The sequence below is a fragment of the Semicossyphus pulcher genome, unplaced genomic scaffold, assembly GCF_022749685.1.
Source record: "Semicossyphus pulcher isolate SPU_LCO1_2020_fin unplaced genomic scaffold, fSemPul1.0.p SCAF_6, whole genome shotgun sequence".
NCBI lineage: Eukaryota > Metazoa > Chordata > Actinopteri > Labriformes > Labridae > Semicossyphus > Semicossyphus pulcher.
The window spans coordinates 821,597-841,404 of NW_027211737.1; the positions used below are offsets into that span (position 1 = coordinate 821,597).

The 19,808-nt window shown below is 41.5% G+C and overlaps 2 protein-coding genes across 2 annotated transcripts; both read left to right on the forward strand.

Annotated features, from left to right (window-relative positions):
* Positions 1–325: 325 nt before the first annotated feature.
* On the forward strand, positions 326–13,533 carry LOC138610931 (uncharacterized). Its single transcript, XM_069683815.1, has 7 exons — positions 326–404; positions 542–638; positions 2,490–2,586; positions 7,076–7,649; positions 8,653–8,793; positions 12,663–12,786; positions 13,048–13,533. The coding sequence occupies exons 2-7, from the start codon at positions 581–583 to the stop codon at positions 13,191–13,193; spliced, it is 1,140 nt and encodes a 379-aa protein (XP_069539916.1). The 5' UTR covers positions 326–404; positions 542–580; the 3' UTR covers positions 13,194–13,533.
* Positions 13,534–15,750: 2,217 nt separating this feature from the next.
* On the forward strand, positions 15,751–17,566 carry LOC138610761 (beta-1,3-galactosyl-O-glycosyl-glycoprotein beta-1,6-N-acetylglucosaminyltransferase 4-like). Its single transcript, XM_069683575.1, has one exon. It carries the CDS (start codon positions 15,751–15,753, stop codon positions 17,038–17,040), a length of 1,290 nt encoding a protein of 429 aa, XP_069539676.1. The 3' UTR covers positions 17,041–17,566.
* The last annotated feature ends 2,242 nt before the right edge of the window (positions 17,567–19,808 follow it).

Here is a 19,808-nt window from a genome sequence, read left to right on the forward strand (position 1 = left end):
GCCTGATAGTAACGAGTTACAATAATCCAACCTGGAAGTAACGAATGCATGGACTAGTTTTTCTGCATCGTGTTGAGACAAGATGTGTCTGATTTTTGCTATGTTGCTACTTTTGGCTCTCACTTCTTGCACTAAAGACTTGTGTGGTAATTGTGTTGAAACTCTTGTGTATATCAAGCTTGAAAAACCTTCAGACTCTGTATTTCTCAGAGGGCTGACTGCAGCTGAGGTCTCAGTTCAGGATTCTTTCAGGTTGTAAATCCTCAGAGGCTCAGTGCCACACACAGCTCTCCTGCCAGCAAAGCTTCAGTCCAAACGTACGATCCAGAGAGTCAGGTGACAGAGACGGAGCCAGAGAGCCCGCTGACATTCAGCCGAGAGGGAAACACACCAACACTCATATTGTGAGAGCTCTTTACACCCTGAGTCCCTTTAATCCAAGTGTGCATTAGAAAATAACCATTTATCTCAGCTTTGATGTGATGCTCATAATTATTCTCTGTCTGTCTATCAACCTATTCACTGATTATCTCTCTTACAGCTGAGTCACTCAGAGGCCCTGACGGGGGTTTTAAAGGAGATGGAGAGGAAACAAACTGAAATATCAACATGGCCTCTGACAGCTCCTCATGATGCAGGTAGAGCTGCTGCACACAGTCAGTGTTGTCAAGTCATAGTCCAATATCACACTTAAAATAATAGTTTACATGACCGACAGCAGTGTTTCTAAAACAAGAAAACTAAGGGCACTTTCGTGAGCCGCATGGGGTAGTTTTTTTTTTATTGTTAATTTAAAAAATGTCAGTCATGCAAAATTACTTAAGTCTGAAAAACCTCAAATTATATTTAATAATCCTATTTTCAATTAAACTATGAGCTGCAGGAAACTGTCAGTCAAGTTGAAGTCAATGTTTCTTACTTTGTTTCCGTTTGTGTGATTCAGATTTGATATTTAAAGACAGACAGAAATCAAAAGAATTCATGATTTAAATGTAGCAGCAATACAGCTGAAAACAAAGCCTTCAAAATATCACCAGCATCAGATAGAATATGATTTATTGTGGTGTTGAACCTCACCAGGCTTTGTGCCTTTTGCAGACAGTTAACCAACAGCTGCCTAAACCAGTGTTTTTCAGTCAGACACTGATGGGGCAGCTCTGTTTACACAACATTATACTCTTTTTTTATTCCAAAAATATTTGGCACTGGTCAGGGGGTACTTTGCTGAAAAAAATATTACTGAAAAAGGTTTGAGAACCACAGATCTACACCACACGACGCCTTTGTCCTTAGATCTACAATATATAAGATTCACGTCTTTAACAGGGACTAAATCTTACAGGATGGAGAGATATGCAGTAGATGTGATATGTACCGAATAGACCAACATTGTAGAGTTACAGTGAGGTCCATCAGGATGACTTATTGATATTTGCCCTCATAGATAGATAATAAACATGTAAAAGGATTATGGATCCAGGAGAACACTGAGTAGCTTCCAGGTGCAGCTAAAGTCAGAGTCAAGTTTATTATAGCCAAATATCACAAAGCATGCCTCAAAGGTCTGCACATATGAAAACAACACATATAAAAACACATATCATGAAAACAACACTAAAACACACAAAAATATATTGGGGTTATAAAAACTATGTTCAAAAAAGCACCACCCATAAAATACATGCAATAGAAGCATCAATAGACAGTATTAGCACGATATAAAATAGTGTAGAGAAGTGAGACAATGTATTTGAGAACTGTGGTTATATATTTAGGGTAGACTACGTGAGGTTAAAGGCTGATGCAAAGATATGTTTTAAGTTTACTTTTAAAGGAGTCTACTGAGCTAGACTCTGGACTTTCGGTAGGAAGGTGATTCCAAAGATGAGGTGCTTGGTGTGAGATACTTGCAAACAGGTGAGATCTGAGGCCGACGACCTCCTCTTTGCCTGTATCATTGCTGGCTTCAGTATATTTACATATACAAATACATTTTTATGTTTGAAGTACATGCAAAGAGAATTCTACTTTATTAGGTCAACAGGACAAGAGCACATGAAATTGGTAAAAAAAAAAGATGCAAATTATGCAGAACTCTGTCAGCTTGTTATCAAATAGAGAAGTTGTATCATTTACTGTGGCAGTTGTAGTGCTGGTCTCCAGCTGCTCCTCTCTATATGTTCTGAATATGTTGTTGAATACAGAGACAGAAAGAGTGTTGTCTTCATCAGCCAAACCAAACAGGACACGTAGTTTATAATGATGCCATAAGAATTACTTACCTTATTACTAACCTAAATGGTGTGTAGAGGTAGTGAAATGCTTGTGGCTGCAGAGGAGAAACCCGGGTATTCATTTATTACCAAACATGTAGCGCTACAAGCTACTTATCCCAGACATTGGTACAGTTCTCTCCTTATATGTTATATTTCCTCTTAATATATATTGAATATGAAGTGTGAATTAAATTGATTTGTGTTGTTTTTCAGGCAGATATCGTGCTGCTCTCACACAGATCCAGACTCAGCTGATTGAGGTGCTCAACAAACAGCGCTTAGAGAAGGAACATCTCTCCCGAAAACAACGGTCAGTCCAGAAACTTCTCTCATCATTGACTAAAGTGCCTAGTCCCAGACTAAAATGCCTGTTTGAGCTGACTTAATTTAAAGCGACTTGCACAGACCTATTTTAAAATAGTCATAGACTTAGCCTGTTCTGGATTAAACTAAGCTGATTGCGAGAGGGAAGGTTAGAGCTACTTTAGGACTAAATTGAAGCTTAAATCAATCCTTCAAAGAGGCAGGTTTAACTTCTGCTTAGTCCTGTTTGTGAAGAAAAATGGACTATTTGGAATATCTAAATGAAGACCAACATGCACTACAGAGGCCAGCCAGACGAGTACTTGTGGATAAGTGTAATCGGAGTGCTGCACAACTACCTGAAGCAGCGCTGCTGTCCTGATCCTCCAATGGAAAATCAGGATCAAGCAGTTGTGCCCATGGCTGAGGCCAGCAATGACCAACAAGGACTTGCATACAGAGATGCTTTTACATTGAAGCACAATCAGATGAGACGCATTTAAATATGTAGTGTATTTATTATGGCTTTTTTTATTTAATTTTTTTATTTAAATAGTGTGCACGGAAAATTAAATGAGTGACGAAATCAAGGCCGTCTTTAGATATAGTTTGTGGTGATTAAAATACTCCATTAGAAGCAATAAACTCATTTGGTCCTTAGTATGAAAGAAGAATAAAGATTGACGCAGACAGTGGAATATATTTACCAAAAACACTGACCAATTTACGTTCGGTCATCGTGTGGTGTACAATTCACCAGTATTAAATTGCTCTCTTCCGACCTCTGCATTCTCTATTTGTTTACACCAGTTTAAGGTTCTTCCACAGAGTCTATAAAGGCAGATATCATTCTAAAGTGTATGTCACAAAATAGAAATATGAGAAAAGTAAAACACTGAAAACAATAAAGATATCTCACAAGAAGTTAAACTTTTCTTGTTATATTTTAATTTGTGTTAAATTTACTGCAAATTGCAGCCCAACCACTCTTCTTCTCTTGCTCAGTGAAAGCAGTCTGGCTTTTACTTTCAGTTACTGGATTGTTTGACAGTTTTTTTTTACTTCTTTCAGACTTTTTTCAGACTCACTTAAGTATTTTGAACAAATTCTCTTTGCCTCTGCTGTTGTTTTATCTCCAGGTTCACACCAGTCACAGTGTTTTTCAATTCCATTCCGGGTTTTTATGAGCACCATTAGACCAACAGCATGTGCTCATACTTAACCTAATGAGGCTTAACCCTGGTGTTCTCCTTTAGGCTTAGTTACCTTACTCCAGGACTCCATAGTCACCGACTAACTAAGCTAAACTTAATCCACATCCATGAAAGCCACTTACATTTCCTGGTATTACTTTAATAGTACACTTTAAGGCCTACTCCTGGCTTAATTAAAGCCTTGTCTGTGAAACCGGCCCATAATGTGTTATAATGATTTTCAGTACATGGCAAAGTTTCACAGCAGTGTTAATTTTGGCAGGTAGTCTTTAGACAAACATGCTAAATAGTTTTTGTCACATTTTAGTCATGTATACCATTTATTATTATAGTCTTGTTTTACTCGACGACAACTCAAAACATTTTAGTCCAGTTTTATTCAATACAATCATGCTAGTCAGACAGTTTCCTCTCTTTAAACAAATTCAGTTAGCCTCATACAGGTATCAGAAGCTGGTATCAAGCTGACAGGTTGCACCAATTGTTTGAATGTGTAAACCAACATTTCACTTTCTTTACGCTTTTACTTGTGTAATATCAGGATTGCTTACCTTGGATAATCTAGCCTCGACTCTCCCGATTCTTCCATCTAGTTTGTAGCCACAGGGTGTCTCCTTCTCCCGTTAACACAGTGCATTGCGTTAAATAAATAAAGTGTGTCCATCTGTTGTTGGTTTTTTTCATGGTCATGTTGTTGTCAAGCTGCCGCTTTGGGACATCATCACCTGTGTGGCTGGGTCAGATTCAGGGGGATCTGTACGCTCAACTCAACCAGTTACAGAATGCATTGCTTGTACAGACAGATTAGACTCACAGTGGAGGAAACATCATGGATTTTAAATGTCCGACAGCCCACCACTAACAATTTAGTCCTGTCTCTTTAACGAAAACAAAACATACATGTTGTCAGAGTTTATATAATCACAGATCTATCTTTAGCTTCTCGTCTCGTCTTCGTCGTGGAAAAAAGGTCACTGACGAACATTTATCGTCACAAAATTTTCACAGAACAAAGGTGACGGTTATTATTTATTGTTACGTCCCACCCTAAGGCAGCCTTATGGGGCTAACAACTATCCACAATTGACCCAACAAAATTACATGAAACACCTTTTAAAAGTCAAAACCAAGGGATTTATTAAAGACAATTCAAACGAATCATTATGTGAAGCCAACTAAAAAGCAACCAGAACACAAAAACACAAAATCCCAGTCTGAGAGGCAGAACCATATCAGTCCCCACTCCAGAAGCCTCTCTTGATGTCAGTGCTGGTGTCTTAAATAGGCCACTGATCCAAGGCCCGGTGCACCTCGTTAGCAATGAGGTTCACCTGCAGAGTTGAGAACAGAAGGGAAAAGGGAAAAACAGAACAGGGAGCACAAATAGCTGTAACATTATACTGTTGTAAATAATATGAAATAAAAATATACTCTTTACTCGATTATTTATTTGCATTCATCCACGTCTTGAAAACAGTGAATGAAGTTTGTTATAAAGTTATATTATCCTGAATATTTTCTCTCATGTGAAAGTGCATGTATGGATTGTAGTTAGTCTTAACTGCTACTGATGATATTAATATATATTAATAATACACAGTATTTTTAGAGCGCTGATCAGGTAAACTTCACATATTTATTCCCCAAACTGAATCCAATTTCTCGAGAGTTTGCTTTAAAGACGAGGTGAAATGAAAAATGTCATTTTAATCCTTTTAGATCACATCCCCGGTAATATTGTGCATCTATTTGACAATATAGGCCAAAAAAATTACAGAAAATCCATTTCTTCGTATTCTTATATCAAAATCTGATCATTTTTTCTTCTGGTAAAACTGAATTTCACGCTTGCTTACGTAAGTTAGCACCAAACAATTTCAACCAATCAATCTGCAACATTTAGCCACAGAGCACCAAGAACGCTTGGTCAGTTAGCTAGCTACTGCGCTGTGGAGAACGTCTGTCTACGCCCACTTCTCAACGATCAAATCAAATCCCTCTAATGATATGTCCCGCCTGCACGTCCTGTTTCACTCGGAAATACGTCACGATACGGAAGCTAGATACTCTCGAAATGTTTCAGATCGACTTTAAGAAAAAAAATGAAAACAAACTTCAGGACACATGTTTTGTTAAAGAACAGCGGGGCGTCACAGATTATTACATATTACATGCAGTCATTAAAAAAGGTGTGTTTTTTCAACACTTTGGCTCCACATTATTCGAGTTTGACGCATCAAACTATTAATGTCTTTATTTGGTTTATAGCTTAACACTATAATCATGCATTCACTCATTTATTCACCCTTCTGCAAACCAAACCTGGACCTTTATTTAAACCCACTCAGCAAGAATGTGACATAAATATATGGTATGGATCATATTAATGATTGAAATGAGTCAAAGCCTCAACACACAGTGTTTCAAGGCCTCCCCGTAAAACCTGACTGCAGACTGAAACTGTGACAGGATTATCACAAAAATCATCCACACAAAATATGTTCCCACTTAACCTGCATGTTTTACTTACCTTCAGACAAGAAGAAATATTTTACAAAATGTTTATTTATTTATTATTTATCCTCCTTTTGTTCGCAAGTTTTCTGAGTAAAAGTATGTACAACATGCTGCAGTAAGGCAGATTACTGAACTTTTTAAACATTAATTTTGCAAATATTTTACATTTATTGTGATAAAATGTCACTAAAAAGAGTACTTGCTTATAATCTGAGCACATGCCGGACGTCAGGTGTGCGTGTCAGGTGACATGTTATTGACAGTTAGAGGAAGCAGGTGGTCAGGCAGGTTTAAACCGTCAGTTTAACCGCTTGTTTACCTGCATGATTTAAAGTGCTCAGGTGGAAGTAATGCAAAGCTTTATGTTGCAAAGTTACTTCCTGATTCACATCTCACCTGCTGTAAATACCAGTCCAGAACACACACATATTAAAATGTTTCTGTTGCATTCACACCCAATTTTACTTCCAGAAATAGGTTTAGATAATTCAGTTTAACTGTTCCTTTATAGATCTCTGCTTCTCTGGTTTGAGTTTGTTTTATTCTTTTTCTATAGTTTTCAGAGTGTCTTTATCCTCCTCTGTTGGGACAATAAATGTCTGAACTGAACTGAACTGTTTCACCCTCGCTCTCTCTCTCTCTTCACTGTCATCTGTGTAGTAGAAGTAGAAATTCAATTACGATAAAGCCTCTAAATTGCTGTTATGACAGTTTTGTGCCAGCAGACTACTTATCTAAATAACAGCAGCATTTGATTCTCTGCAGGAGTGTGTCCCACTCTCTCTGGCAGTGCGTGTTGAAAAGTCGGCTCGTCTCCCTCGCTTTACGTCAGAGGATTTTGGTTAAGATCCTTCAGAAGCAGATGCATCTGGTGAAGGTTTATGTGACAATGAAGGCCAAACTCTCCACTCAGCCTCCAAACCATCAACACAGTACAGACGAGCGACAGCAGCCAGATCAAGTCTCACCTCCAGTTTCTACATCGGCCTCGTCTAAAGCTCGAGACGCACACGGCTGTGATAAAGATGCTCAGAGCCACAGAGCGGTCTCACAGGCCCGTGGGTTAAGATCTGCTCCTCACAGAGCCTGCAGACCTCCTGCTCTGTCACACACCACGTGGAAGAAAGCCCCTAAACACACTGTTGGGCTGAATAAGAAATTCAGCAGCTGTCAGAGCAACGCAAAACAAACAGGAAATACGTTACGACACATCAACTTTGAGGTGAAAAGGAAAAATGCACTGATACAGATGAGAGCTGGAGACAGCAGCAGACATCTCTTTGAGCTCATCCAGAGGGGAGTCCTGCAGCCTGGAGGTCCTCTGCAGCTCTTCATGAAGGTCAGACTTCTCATAAAACCACATTCATCCTAACAGGTGTAACAGGTTGTTTTCTGCAGAGTTGAAATACATCAACCTAAAACCTAAAACAAACAAAATCAACGCACCATTCATTGTCTTACCATGGATACAGAAACAACCCTTTCTCTCAGTTAATGATTCCTTTGCAGGCACAGACACACCTGGAGCTTCTTGTGTGGCCAAGAGGGCCGTTAGTGTCCGCACAGATAAAGAGTAGTGCACCATCAGACACCACCCTCTGTGGGAATCCTGTATGGCAACTTTTCCACCTGTTGTTACATACTGAACATTTTTAACTACAAAGAACTTTCTGTTTTAGTTGTGCTCGACAACGTTGTCTGAACTTCTCCACAAACAGAAGTTAAGTGTCGCTGGTTTTATTGTTTTCCAGTCCTTTTTTCCATCCTTCCGGATCACTGGAAGTTTATCTGGACAACTTTTTTCCAATCTTTCAGCGATAGTTCGCTTGCTTCCTGTATGTTAGGAGGAAGTTGAAAAGTTACTGGCTGCCATTCTTACGTATCATTAGGGGCTCTGAAGGCCAATGCACTTCAGTAAGTAAGAAAGAAATAAAGCTTTATATATATAGTACTTTAAAACACTTGATTACAAACTACTTCACAAACACAAGAATAAAACAAACCAAAAAAATAATAAATCACATTAACCAAGCTTGATTAGAAACAGACAAAACCAAAACAAAAGACAAGGATGGAGAGTTTAAAGAAAGCTTGTGTATACAGATGAGTTTTTTCAAAGCCTTTTAAAAAGAATATTGAAGTCACTGTAAACAATTTAAAGAGGAGTGACCGAGACATGTTTACGGGACAATAATCTAGACAGGAGAAAATGAAAGCGTGAATTAAAAGCTCTGAGATCTGCAGATCAGGACTTCTGCCAACACAGGCTTTGTCTATTCCGTTCTGCTGTCTTTCAAAGACTCACGATTTAATAAAACATAGTGTTTGTGTTGTCTCTGCAGGGTCACTGGTGTCGGGCTCACGTCTTGCCCGATGGCTCTTTAAAGGACCTTAAAGGCAGAGTTCACCCGACTCCAGAACGCTGGCTGGAGTCTGTGCTCGGAAACAACATCCCCATCAACTCAGCATACGCCTGGGACAAGGTCAGACTCCACACTGCCTTAATCTGACCACAACACTGGGAATGGGCTGCAGAAACAGGAAAAAAGGGTCTTTACAGTTTTCACTGTAACTCACATAAACGGACATGAGTTAGCTCTCCCTCCCGACCTCCGCAATGCTCCCACACTGGCCTCTTTCAAAAAACTCCTCAAAACCCATCTATTCAACACAGCCTACAGCCTTTAACTCCAGTCATTTAATTTACTGTGTCTAGTCTGTTTGTGAGTGTTTCTGTGTTCCTCTTTGTAAAGTGACCTTGGGTCCCATGAAAGGCGCTATAGAAATTAAACTTATTATTATTATTATTATTAAGAGGCCTGTTCAGAGACCACTGCAGCAGAAATAAGTTCAACCTGTGCAGAAGGAAAACACGATGATTGGGAAATTTCCTCAGTAAAATTTAGTCTCATAGTTTCATAAACTGGCCTCTGTTCAGCCTCCAACCTCATCCTGGATTGTATTTCATGTTTCATAACCAGAAGCTGAAAAAAACGCCCACAACAATACTCAAAGTATTTTAACTTGACTGAAAGGGAGGAAACAGGGAGAGATGCAAGAATAGCCTGAAACCAGTGGGATTGTAATTTTACTTCCAGCATTCATCTTAAAAGGTATTTCCTGTATTTCAGTGGAGCGATGTAACGTTTCTGGTTAAAAAAAACATCTTCCCCTTTAACAATCAGAAATACTTTATTTATCTCCGGGAGGGAATTCAGGCGTTACAGTTGCTCTGACACAGAGAGAAGCGTTAAGAAATATAGGAAATATAAATACGTAAGAAATATGTCAAGTATGTGCAGTATATATGCAATAATAAGAAATAAAGATAAAATATAAAAGTGCCGAGAAATGGGCTCTATGGTGATTTAAATATGAATGTCAGAATTAAATATAATCGCCAGATTAAGAGTCAATACAGTGAAATAGTTACAATAGGACGTCATTGTTAAATCAACAGTATAAATGCAGTATGTCAGATTATTGCACAGTGTCAGATTATTGCTCAGTCAGATTAAGTTCTTTTCCAGTTAATGTTCAGTTCAGTGCACAGTTGAGAATACGTGCCTGTGTGTCAGACAGTCAGAGGGAAGAGTCGTAGAGTCTGATGGCCACAGGCAGGAATGACTTCCTGTGGCGTTCTGTGGTGCATCATGGGGAATGAGTCTTTGACTGAATGTGCTCATGTGCTTAACCAGCACATCATGGAGTGGGTGGGAAAAATTGTCCAAGATCACATGTAACTTGGACAGCATCCTCCTCTCTGACACCACCGTCAGAGAGTCCAGCTCCACCCCCACAACGTCACTGGCCTTGTGGATCAGTTTGTTCAGTCTGTTGGCGTCAGCTACCCTCCGCCTGCTGCCCCAGCACACACCAGCAAACAGGATAGCAATAGCCACCACAGACTCATAGAACATCTTCAGCATCGTCCTGCAGATGTTAGAGACGGCTCAGGCTTCTGTGTTCTTGGCCCATTCCAGTTTGTTAAGAAAGTAAAGTAAACCCCCGAGTCCTCAACAATGTCCACACTGACCCCCTGGATGGAAACAGGGGTCGCCGGTGCCTTTGCCCTCCTCAGATCCACGATCAGTTCTTTTGTCTTTGCCACGTTAAGCTGGAGATGGTTCTGCTCACACCATGTGACAAAGTTTCACACAACAATCCTGTATTCAGCCTCCTAACTGTGTTGATACATCCAACTACAACAGAGTCATCAGAAAACTTCTGAAGATGGCAGGTCTCTGAGCCAAAGAACATGACCCTCACACTGCTCACTGGCTTGTCCAGGTGAGTGTAGAAGGATGAGCAGGAAAGTGATGGCATCCTCAACTCCAAGTCGGTTCTGGTAGGCGAACTGAAGGGGATCTAAGTGGGGCCTGACCCTGGGCCAGAGCTGCTCCAGGACAAGTCTCTCCAGGGTCTTCATGATGTGGGACGTCAGTGACACAGGTCTGTAGTCCATGGAGCCACTGTGACGCGGCATCTTTGACACAGGAACGAGGCAGGATGTCTTCCACAGCACTTCGACCCTTTGAAGACTCAGGCTCATGTTGAAGACTCGGTGAAGCACTCCACAATGCTTGGGGCACAGGCTTTGAGCACCCTGGGGCTGACACCATCAAGGCCTTGCCTGAGTGGAGTCTTGTCAGCTGTCTTCTAACATGATCAGCTGTGAAGCACACTGTAGAGGTGACAGGAGGGAGATGGGTGGAGTCGTATATAATAATATCCGCTAACACCCGGCTTTTTTACTTAGTGGGAAAGGTTACAATCGGCATTCAGACCCGGGTCAAATACTCTGCAGTAGACCCTGGTAATTATCGCCTAGGCTCCGATCGGCATTGATGGGAACGCAAACCCCTTTCCGACGTAACTTCTGGGACTCCTTGTAATCTCAGCTACAAATTCCGCCTGTCTCCGTCCAAGCAGCGCACGAACATCATTCCAAATCTGTCGGCTCCGAGTCTAATAAACAGACTGAATGAGTAATAGATACAATAAAGACCTGTGACGTCAGACGGTGACGCAGCAGAAAAGAGACTGAAAGCAATATCCTCCACTGGCAATGGGAACGGAGACAGTCGGCATCTATAAGTGGGTTTTCCTGGGTCTGAAAAACCTGCGTCAACACGCTAAATTTAGGTGGGAAAGGGGTATATGAGAGGGCTGTTAGACTGGGAACCAGAGGAGGGGGGTTGAGAAGGACCCTTACCTGTGGATTGGGGGCTGCAAGGAAGGGGAGGAGGAGGCAGCGGAGTAGCTGGTGGTGAAAATTTCTATCTCTGTAGGGATCCTTTCTGTTATGTTCTCAGACACTAAGAATAACAATCTGAGCCTGTCAGTGGAAACAACAAGAACTTTTAGTGGACGACCTTTGAACAAGCTTTTGCCTGAAGGATTACCTTGCAGCCATTTAGGCCTGTTTCACGGCTGCCGACTGGAGCAATTCCAAAACTAATTGTACCCAAGAGTCACTTGGGTCCCAAAACATGTAAAAAGGGCAAATAGCAAATGTTTAAACCTACCAGAAGTCTCCTGTAACCATTAAGCAACAAAGACGCTGTGCAGTTCTTAAACTAATGCTAATGACCAGGTCGCGTCAGTTTGTACAAAACTCTATTTCAGAGCAAGACATGACTATTTCAGCTATTTTCTGCCTAATCATGAGGAAATAAAAGCATAACAGAAGGACGGGTATCTTTTAAACTCATCATCGATCATATCCATATAATATTCCTCAGGTAGCAGCAGGACGACATTATAAGTGTTACTAGTAAAGTGGAGTTATTGATAAAGCTCACACACAGGTTGCTGACATGCTGTCCAACATACATTTTTTGTTGAGGGGTTTGAAGCGGCAGGCAGTACCATATAAAAACAGTAGTAATGTAATATCATCAAAAACTGCACGTTTTTGTTCTTTTAAGTTTAAAAGGAAGTGTTTTTATCAGTCATTAACTTCAGTGATAATCCTCTGAGGACCACAGACTCTTTTCCTTCCTCCTCTGTCGTGTGGAACAGGGTTCAGGTCTCTGCTGTTTCCTGCTGTCAGTGGCAGTCCTGTGACAGGATGCAGCATTAGGCTGTAAATTATTGAGTGTTCACTGTGGAGCTGTGCACCAGCACACTCCTCCTCTTCCTCTGTATCTTCCACCGCTTTGAGAAAATTAAAACAGTACAACAGAAGGCTGTCTAATGGTCCCACGGAGCTGCTGGCAGATATCTGATCTAACGTGAGGTCTCACATGTCCTTCAGCATAAACTGATACTCCCATTAATAATACATGATGTATAAACACACATGTGAACGGTGTTTAAAGACGTCTCTGAAGCCTCCTCTGTTCTTCAGGTGACGTTCAGAGACAAACCTCTGTCTTCTTACACTCTGAACCTGGAGACTGAAACACACACTCATCCTGAGGAAACTGTTCAACGCTGCATGGACTCTTCTTCCGTGGAGGATCTGACCTCAGGTCTGTACTTCCTGTCTGCTGGCATCTCCTACCGCTCAGCTCCACATACATCCTGCCTCTGACATTTCTCTCAGCAGCTCAGACAGAGAGCGGGCAGGCGCTGAAGCGTGGCTCCTTCTGTGTCAATAATTAATCACCTGGCTCACACATGTCCCACCTGGAGCTTCTCTGAGCACTGAGACACCAGCCTCTTCAAAATAAACTGTACATTTATATTACAAATATAGATCATAGTTTAAAATGTGTGTTCTGTTTGTGCAGAGGAAGCCAGCCTGAAGCGCCTGATGAGAATCAGAATCATCCGTCTGGTGGACAATGAGGAGCTGCTGCCGAACGCTGTGATGGACTTTTACTGGGAGAAACTGTTGAAGGACGACGGATCAGACTCTGAGTGGAATGAACTTTAATATTACCTGTCTCCTCATTCTGTTCATGTTTAAGATTCTAACTCATTTATGATCAATTTACTGTACTCAGTGTGGTTTCAAACGTACATACTGTTTGTTTTTATCCCGTATCACAGGTTTGTTGCTGTGATTTTATAGTTCAGATTTCTTGTTTTAATTGTTTATATCAGGTTAAAAAGTTCTTATGTTTGTCAATGTGATGGCAGGTTTAGTTTGATTATACATGGAAAAACTATACCGCTCATTTTAAGTGGATCTGAGCATTGTTTTGGTATTTGTTGTATCTGCATGTTAAATGTGTGTATTTTTCACTGACCAGCATTACACACACACACAAGAAAGATAAATATCACAGTATATAAAAATATTTGCAGTGTCAGTTATTTCTTACATGTATTGGTACCATAGACTGTACATAAGTAGTGGACCTAGCCATGACGTCACCCATATGTGAACACTCCAGTTTGACATTTTGGACGTCACCATCTTGTTTTTTGAACACAGACTATCTGTCTGATATTTACATGAACAAATCTCCAAAAGGCTCCAACAGCACCAACACGGCCCAGAGGTTACGTTGAGTGACTGAATTCGCTGAGGGGACACCTAGCAGACAGCTAGCAGCTCCCAGCTGTCACTCAAAGAGGCCTCGCCCCTAATGACGCTCCACTTTAAGCCTTAATATAATGTAAACAGGTGAGTTGTATAAAGATTCTCCCCGTACAGTTGTCATGAAGAGAGAAATGAGCTATAGAGACCCAAACTGTTTTTTGTACCAGGCTGTAAACATGTTTATTTCTGCTGTAAAGTTTAACATGGGGCTCTATGGGGACTGACTCACTGCTGGAGACAGACGCTGGCTCATTTTTTCCACCCCTGAGGAAACTATTTGCTTTGTTTGTATAAAGTCAGCTGTATTTCAGTAACATTAAACTTTGAGAGTTTAAGCAAACACACGTCTCTCAAATAAAGTTTAAATCTATTAAATAATTTAATCTATTAATTAAGTGTGAATGACTGACGTGGTTCACTCTAATCCCATAACGCCATTGTGTAGCAGTAGATCATGATACATCCTGGATTATTTATGCGTGAAATCATCATCATTTAACGGTATTATCTGTACATTATTATTATAAAGTGTACCCACTGAATAGATATTAAACCTGTGAGTGCTCTGTCCTCGTCCTGTATTTCTCGTGTTGTGCAGAGGAGGTTAATCATTAGTGTCCGGGTGGTGAATGTATCGTGTGGCGGTGATGTGATGCTGGATGTGACCGGGCAGGGGGCGGACTGAGGCGGGACTCTGCCCCCTGACACTCCCCTCAGTGCGCGGCGGACCCCCGATCAGCAGCAGCCCGGACTCGGAGCGCTCTGCTCTGTAACAGCGGACTCTTCTCACACATGTGGTAAGTTTTCTGCTGCTTTACTTTCCTCTGTGTTGGCTCAGAAACAGGCTGTCATTAGTGAGTGATACATAGAGAGTGTTTCGGACTGCTCCGCACTGTGCCGCATCATGTGATTCCTTACAGAGTAAAGGAGATTTTACAGACGCTGAAGTGGGACTGCTGCGGAATACAGAGGAGCATTCATAAAGTAGGAATACATCAGTGTTAAAATACCGCGGCTGTAAAAGTTTGTTTCTATTTAAAGTCGTATTTAAGTAGTGGTATAAAAGGATTTGCATCACAAAGTTCGACAGAAAAGTATTCATTATGCATAAAAACACTTCTCACAGTGATGTTTTTTACATTCCTGCTTTGGAATCAGTGGTCATTCATGTGTTCATCACTTTAATGCTGCTTGCTTATTTTATTTACTTTATATACTCATAATTAGCTTAACCTATAATAATGTCTTAATATTTATTAGTTGATTTTATATTCATAATATTAATGTGCAAAGTTACAAGTTACTGCTGCTATCAGATAAATATAACCCAAATAAAGCCCATAAACCTCATAATGTAGTGGAGTACGGGTACAGTTGCACAAAATTAAAACACTTACATACAATATGAAGTAAAATTGTACTCAAGTAGGCTATAGTTCAATCTCCCCTCCGCTCCTCATACACTCAGCAGACGGTTTCCTCATTGTCTTTAATTTGTTAGATACATTTAATTTAGCTTTTTTTTGGTTTCGTTTCTTTTTGTCTCTTCCGTTTTATTTTTGCACACAAACTGAGGAAATGTTTCTCATCACGTTAAAGGTTCTTATGTGTGACTGTGGGAGACGTGTGCATGGCAGGACAGCGGCCCATGACAACTTTAGAGAGCAAGGTAATCACTTTCCTTTTTTTGTTTCACCAGGTTCTGAACAGAACTATCAGAAAACAAACGTTTCAAACGTCAAGTTGTGCAATAGTGAAAAGGTTGCACGGTCTGATTTTAATGATTAACTGGAGCTTTCTTCAGTTACATGTGTTAGACTCTTCCTAGAGTTTTATGCACCTTAACAAATTAAAGAGTATTAATGTCGTATAATAGTGATGTATATCTATCCACAGTACATTATTAAGCCTCCACGCTCTGCTCTTTTATCCCTTTGTTCCCAGAATGAAAATAAGATGTGGCCACCACATACATAGATTGAGACACAGGTGCTTCCTGTTGTCTCTGTCCCTGCTGGCCGTCTGTCTGCTCAAACTGGTCTACATTAAAGTCACCGTGAGGGACAGTGTGTTCATCGAGCCGTATGGAATCACCGGCAGCTTCTCCAGGAACCACGACCACAGGTATGACATCAACTGCACGGCCGTCTACGAGCTGGACCCTGTGGAGATCGGGAAGGTTCTGCAGATAAAACGGAAAGCCATCGTTGAGTTGGACGATGAGAGCACTGTGAGTCTGACTGCAGACTGTCAGACGTTCATCAGAGCGAGGGGTTATGATGACGTGCCAGTGTCGGAAGCAGAGCGGAGCTTCCCGTTGGCTTACTCTCTGGTGGTTCATAAGAACGCCCCCATGGTGGAGCGTATCCTTCACGCCATCTACGCCCCTCACAACATCTACTGCATCCACTACGACCAGAAGTCGTCTCCAGCGTTTGTTAGGGCAGTTAAAAACCTCGCTCGGTGCACGTCGAACGTATTCATCGCCTCCAAACTGGAATCTGTGGAATACGCCCACATCAGCAGGCTCAACGCCGACCTCAACTGTCTCTCTGACCTGCTGAGGTTAGAGGTCAAGTGGAAGTATGTCATCAACCTGTGTGGTCAGGACTTCCCTCTGAAGTCAAACTATGAGCTGGTGATGGAGCTGAAGCAGCTGAACGGCAGCAACATGTTGGAGTCGAGTCGACCCAGCGAGCTGAAGAAGCAGCGCTTCAGCTTCAAACACGAGCTGAGAAACGTTCCATACGAGTACCGACGCATTCCCGTCAGAACCACAGCCGCCAAACAAGCTCCGCCCCACGGGATCCAGGTATTCATTGGGAGCGCATACTTCGTCTTGTCCAGGGAGTTTGTGGATTACATAAGCAGCAGCGCAGTGGTGAAGGACTTCCTGTCCTGGTCAGCTGACACATACTCACCTGATGAACACTTCTGGGCCACCCTGGTCAGGGTACCCGGGGTGCCCGGACACGTCCCCAGGTCAGAGGCCGACATCACGGACCTGAGGAGTAAAACGCGACTCGTCAAGTGGAACTATTTGGAGGGAAATCTTTACCCAGCATGCACCGGGACACACATGAGGAGTGTTTGTATCTACGGAGCTGCTGAGCTCCGCTGGCTGCTCAACTTCGGACACTGGTTTGCAAACAAGTTCGACGCCAAAGTCGACCCTATCCTCATCAAGTGTTTGGAGGAGAAGCTGATGGAGAAACGGCAACATGTACAAACATGATCCTGAAGGAGCGAGAGGAGCGTAACAGTAGAGGGAGGACACAGTATTTATAACGTGAAGAGATGAAGAGCAGAGGTATGGCGATAAGGCAAACCTGAGGATTTTCACTTTGTTAAACTGTTAGTGTCCAACATTCATCTGACATGAATGTAAAACATTTCTAAAGCGAACATATGACCAACCAATCACACGCAACATTTAAACTCTGCATTGATAATGCAGCAGTAACACTGAAGAAGTGAAAACTCTTTAACGTTTATTTAAAAGGTGCATTTAATGTTAAAACTGTTCACTGCTGGACTTTAACTCTTACGTGTCGGTTCGATGGGACTAAACGTTTTTTATCATCATCAGTCTGTAACTTTTACTCCCACACCAGCAGGCAATGTGCCTTTGTCTAAAAGCATTATGGGAATTATTCAGGAAATTCCATCCTAAAAACAAAAGCCACGTAATATGACATCCTCGTACAGCCTCCATCAGAGAAAGGCCAAAGACTCACATTGTTCTTGTGTTGTTCTGCAAATTAAAGGGAATTTTTCATCACTTGTACCTGGATGTTGAATCAGTGTTGATGCTTAATGTAGTTAAATGTGGTGCTGTGTCTGAAGGGGAATGTTGGAGAACATGAACCTGTTTTATTTTGTGTTTTTACCAGCTTTGACTAATGTGTCATTGTTTGCTCTGGTCACATGATCTTTTACCTGAAATCAGATGTTTTTACTGCATTAAAACAGCAGTTTGAATGAAGGCTTCTGTTTCGGAGAACAAGAACTAAATTCATATATGAGGGGCTTTTAAATTATGGTATCACACCGGGAAATTAACTGGTGTACTCTCTGTTACCCCATACTGCGACTTTGTCGTACTGGAGGCATTTCTAATGGTATCTGAACAACTCTACCTTAAAGGCTCCAGCAGGGTCTATGATTACAAACAGTTCAGATTAAATGAGAGTTTAGGGTATCTGAATCTTAATTCTGTCTTACATAAACGTATGGTTCTTCCTATGGGTTGTTTGGCCTGTAGTGTCAGGTGACACTGAGTGCAGTGAAGGAGCACAGATACACAGAGAACAGAAAGAAGCATTCAGACAGGGGTCTATATGTGTCTGTGTCAGACATGATCAGGCTGCAGAGACAGTGAGAAATGTGCTGCAGAGCAAAGAGGGCAAGCTTTTAAAGGTTTCAGTGTGTGTGTGTGTGTGTGTGTTTGTATTTACCTGTCCTGCTCCATGTGTGTTCAGTAAAGCCTTAGATCATTGACTTGGTGCGCCCACGTATCATGCATGTCTCATGTTGCACTGAGAACAGTCCAACATGGACGGAAACATTTTCTCTCTGTCATACTGTCGTGCAAAGTGTTGCTGCTCTCCTTCTGTTTCTCTGACCACCACTGAGACAAGACAAACAATGGACAGTCTTAGGTGCAGCTGAACCCCTGTGATCCTCAGGTGTCAGCAGTCATTCACTTCTCTGAATAAGCCCTGCTTTGTATGTTTCTAACAGCACACACACAGGACGCATGACGGGTCACGTGACCGCAGCAAGAAAGGGGATTTCGTGATTTCTGCAGACTTCAGACAGAGAGACAGAGCTGTGATGTGCCAGTTAAAGGTCACATATATTCTGCAGACATAGCTTTACTTTAAACCTCTCTGGGTCACTGTGGACAGAGCTGCACAGACAGTCATTAGTTTGCTTCTTTTAGAACGACGTGTTGTCTGAACACATCCGAGGGCTAAAGTGTTCCTATCTGTTAGGAAGGCAGAAAGAAGGGAGGTCATGAAATGTACATCTTACAGCCTGTATTCAACATATTCACACAGCGGAGGTCACATGGGCAGCTAGCTCATGTGATGTTAGAATGTTTTACCTCTGAGGTCAAGGGTGGAAAATTTTACAAACGTGGGTAATCTGACAAATTACTGTCATCACATGCCTTCTGATGCATCAGCAGCTCAAAAGACGATAGATAGTGAAAATCACATGGACATGTTTCAAGGTGAAACATAATCCATTAGCTACTGTCAGACGACAGCAAATTTCTGATTTTTTCAACCCTTTAAATTTGTTTAAAGAACACTGGTGCAGTTTTTACCTGAGGCTGAACATAACAGCACAGTATGTCAACTTCACAAAACACAGCAGTATAATAGTCAAGCAACATGATGTCAGTGCATAAGAAGAAAGTATTCTCTCTACAGAAACATGTCCAGCTCATCAAGTTTCAAGAATGTAAATGTAACTGTAGCTGGGATCAGTGGAAGCATGGAGTGTGACTAATGCTACTACTGCACGCATGTCATAGGAAACCCACTTCCTTCAGATTAAAAGCATAGCATCGACTTTTTGTCACAATTTTTTTTTTCCAAGCACACATCCGAATGAAAACAGCTCCGCAACCCACTTTTGGGTCCCGCCCAACCAGCTGAGAACCACTGATCTATCAAACAGTTTTGCTAGCTATGAAGTGCTTCAGTGCTACGTTAGCAGTACGTCTGTGAAGGTTCTCAGTCATCCAGGTCATGGTCATTCTAAACTTAATCCAAAAGGCAACTGGACTTGATTGAAGTCCAGTTGCCTTTTGGATTTAGGATTGGGTTAGCAGTAGCTAAATCAAATCAAATCAAATCAAATCCAATTTTATTTGTATAGCGCCAAATCATAACCAGAGTTATCTCGAGACACTTTACAGAAAGAGCAGGTCTAGACCGACTCTTTGTTAAGTTATTTAAAGAGAGGCCCAACATCAATCCACCATGAGTA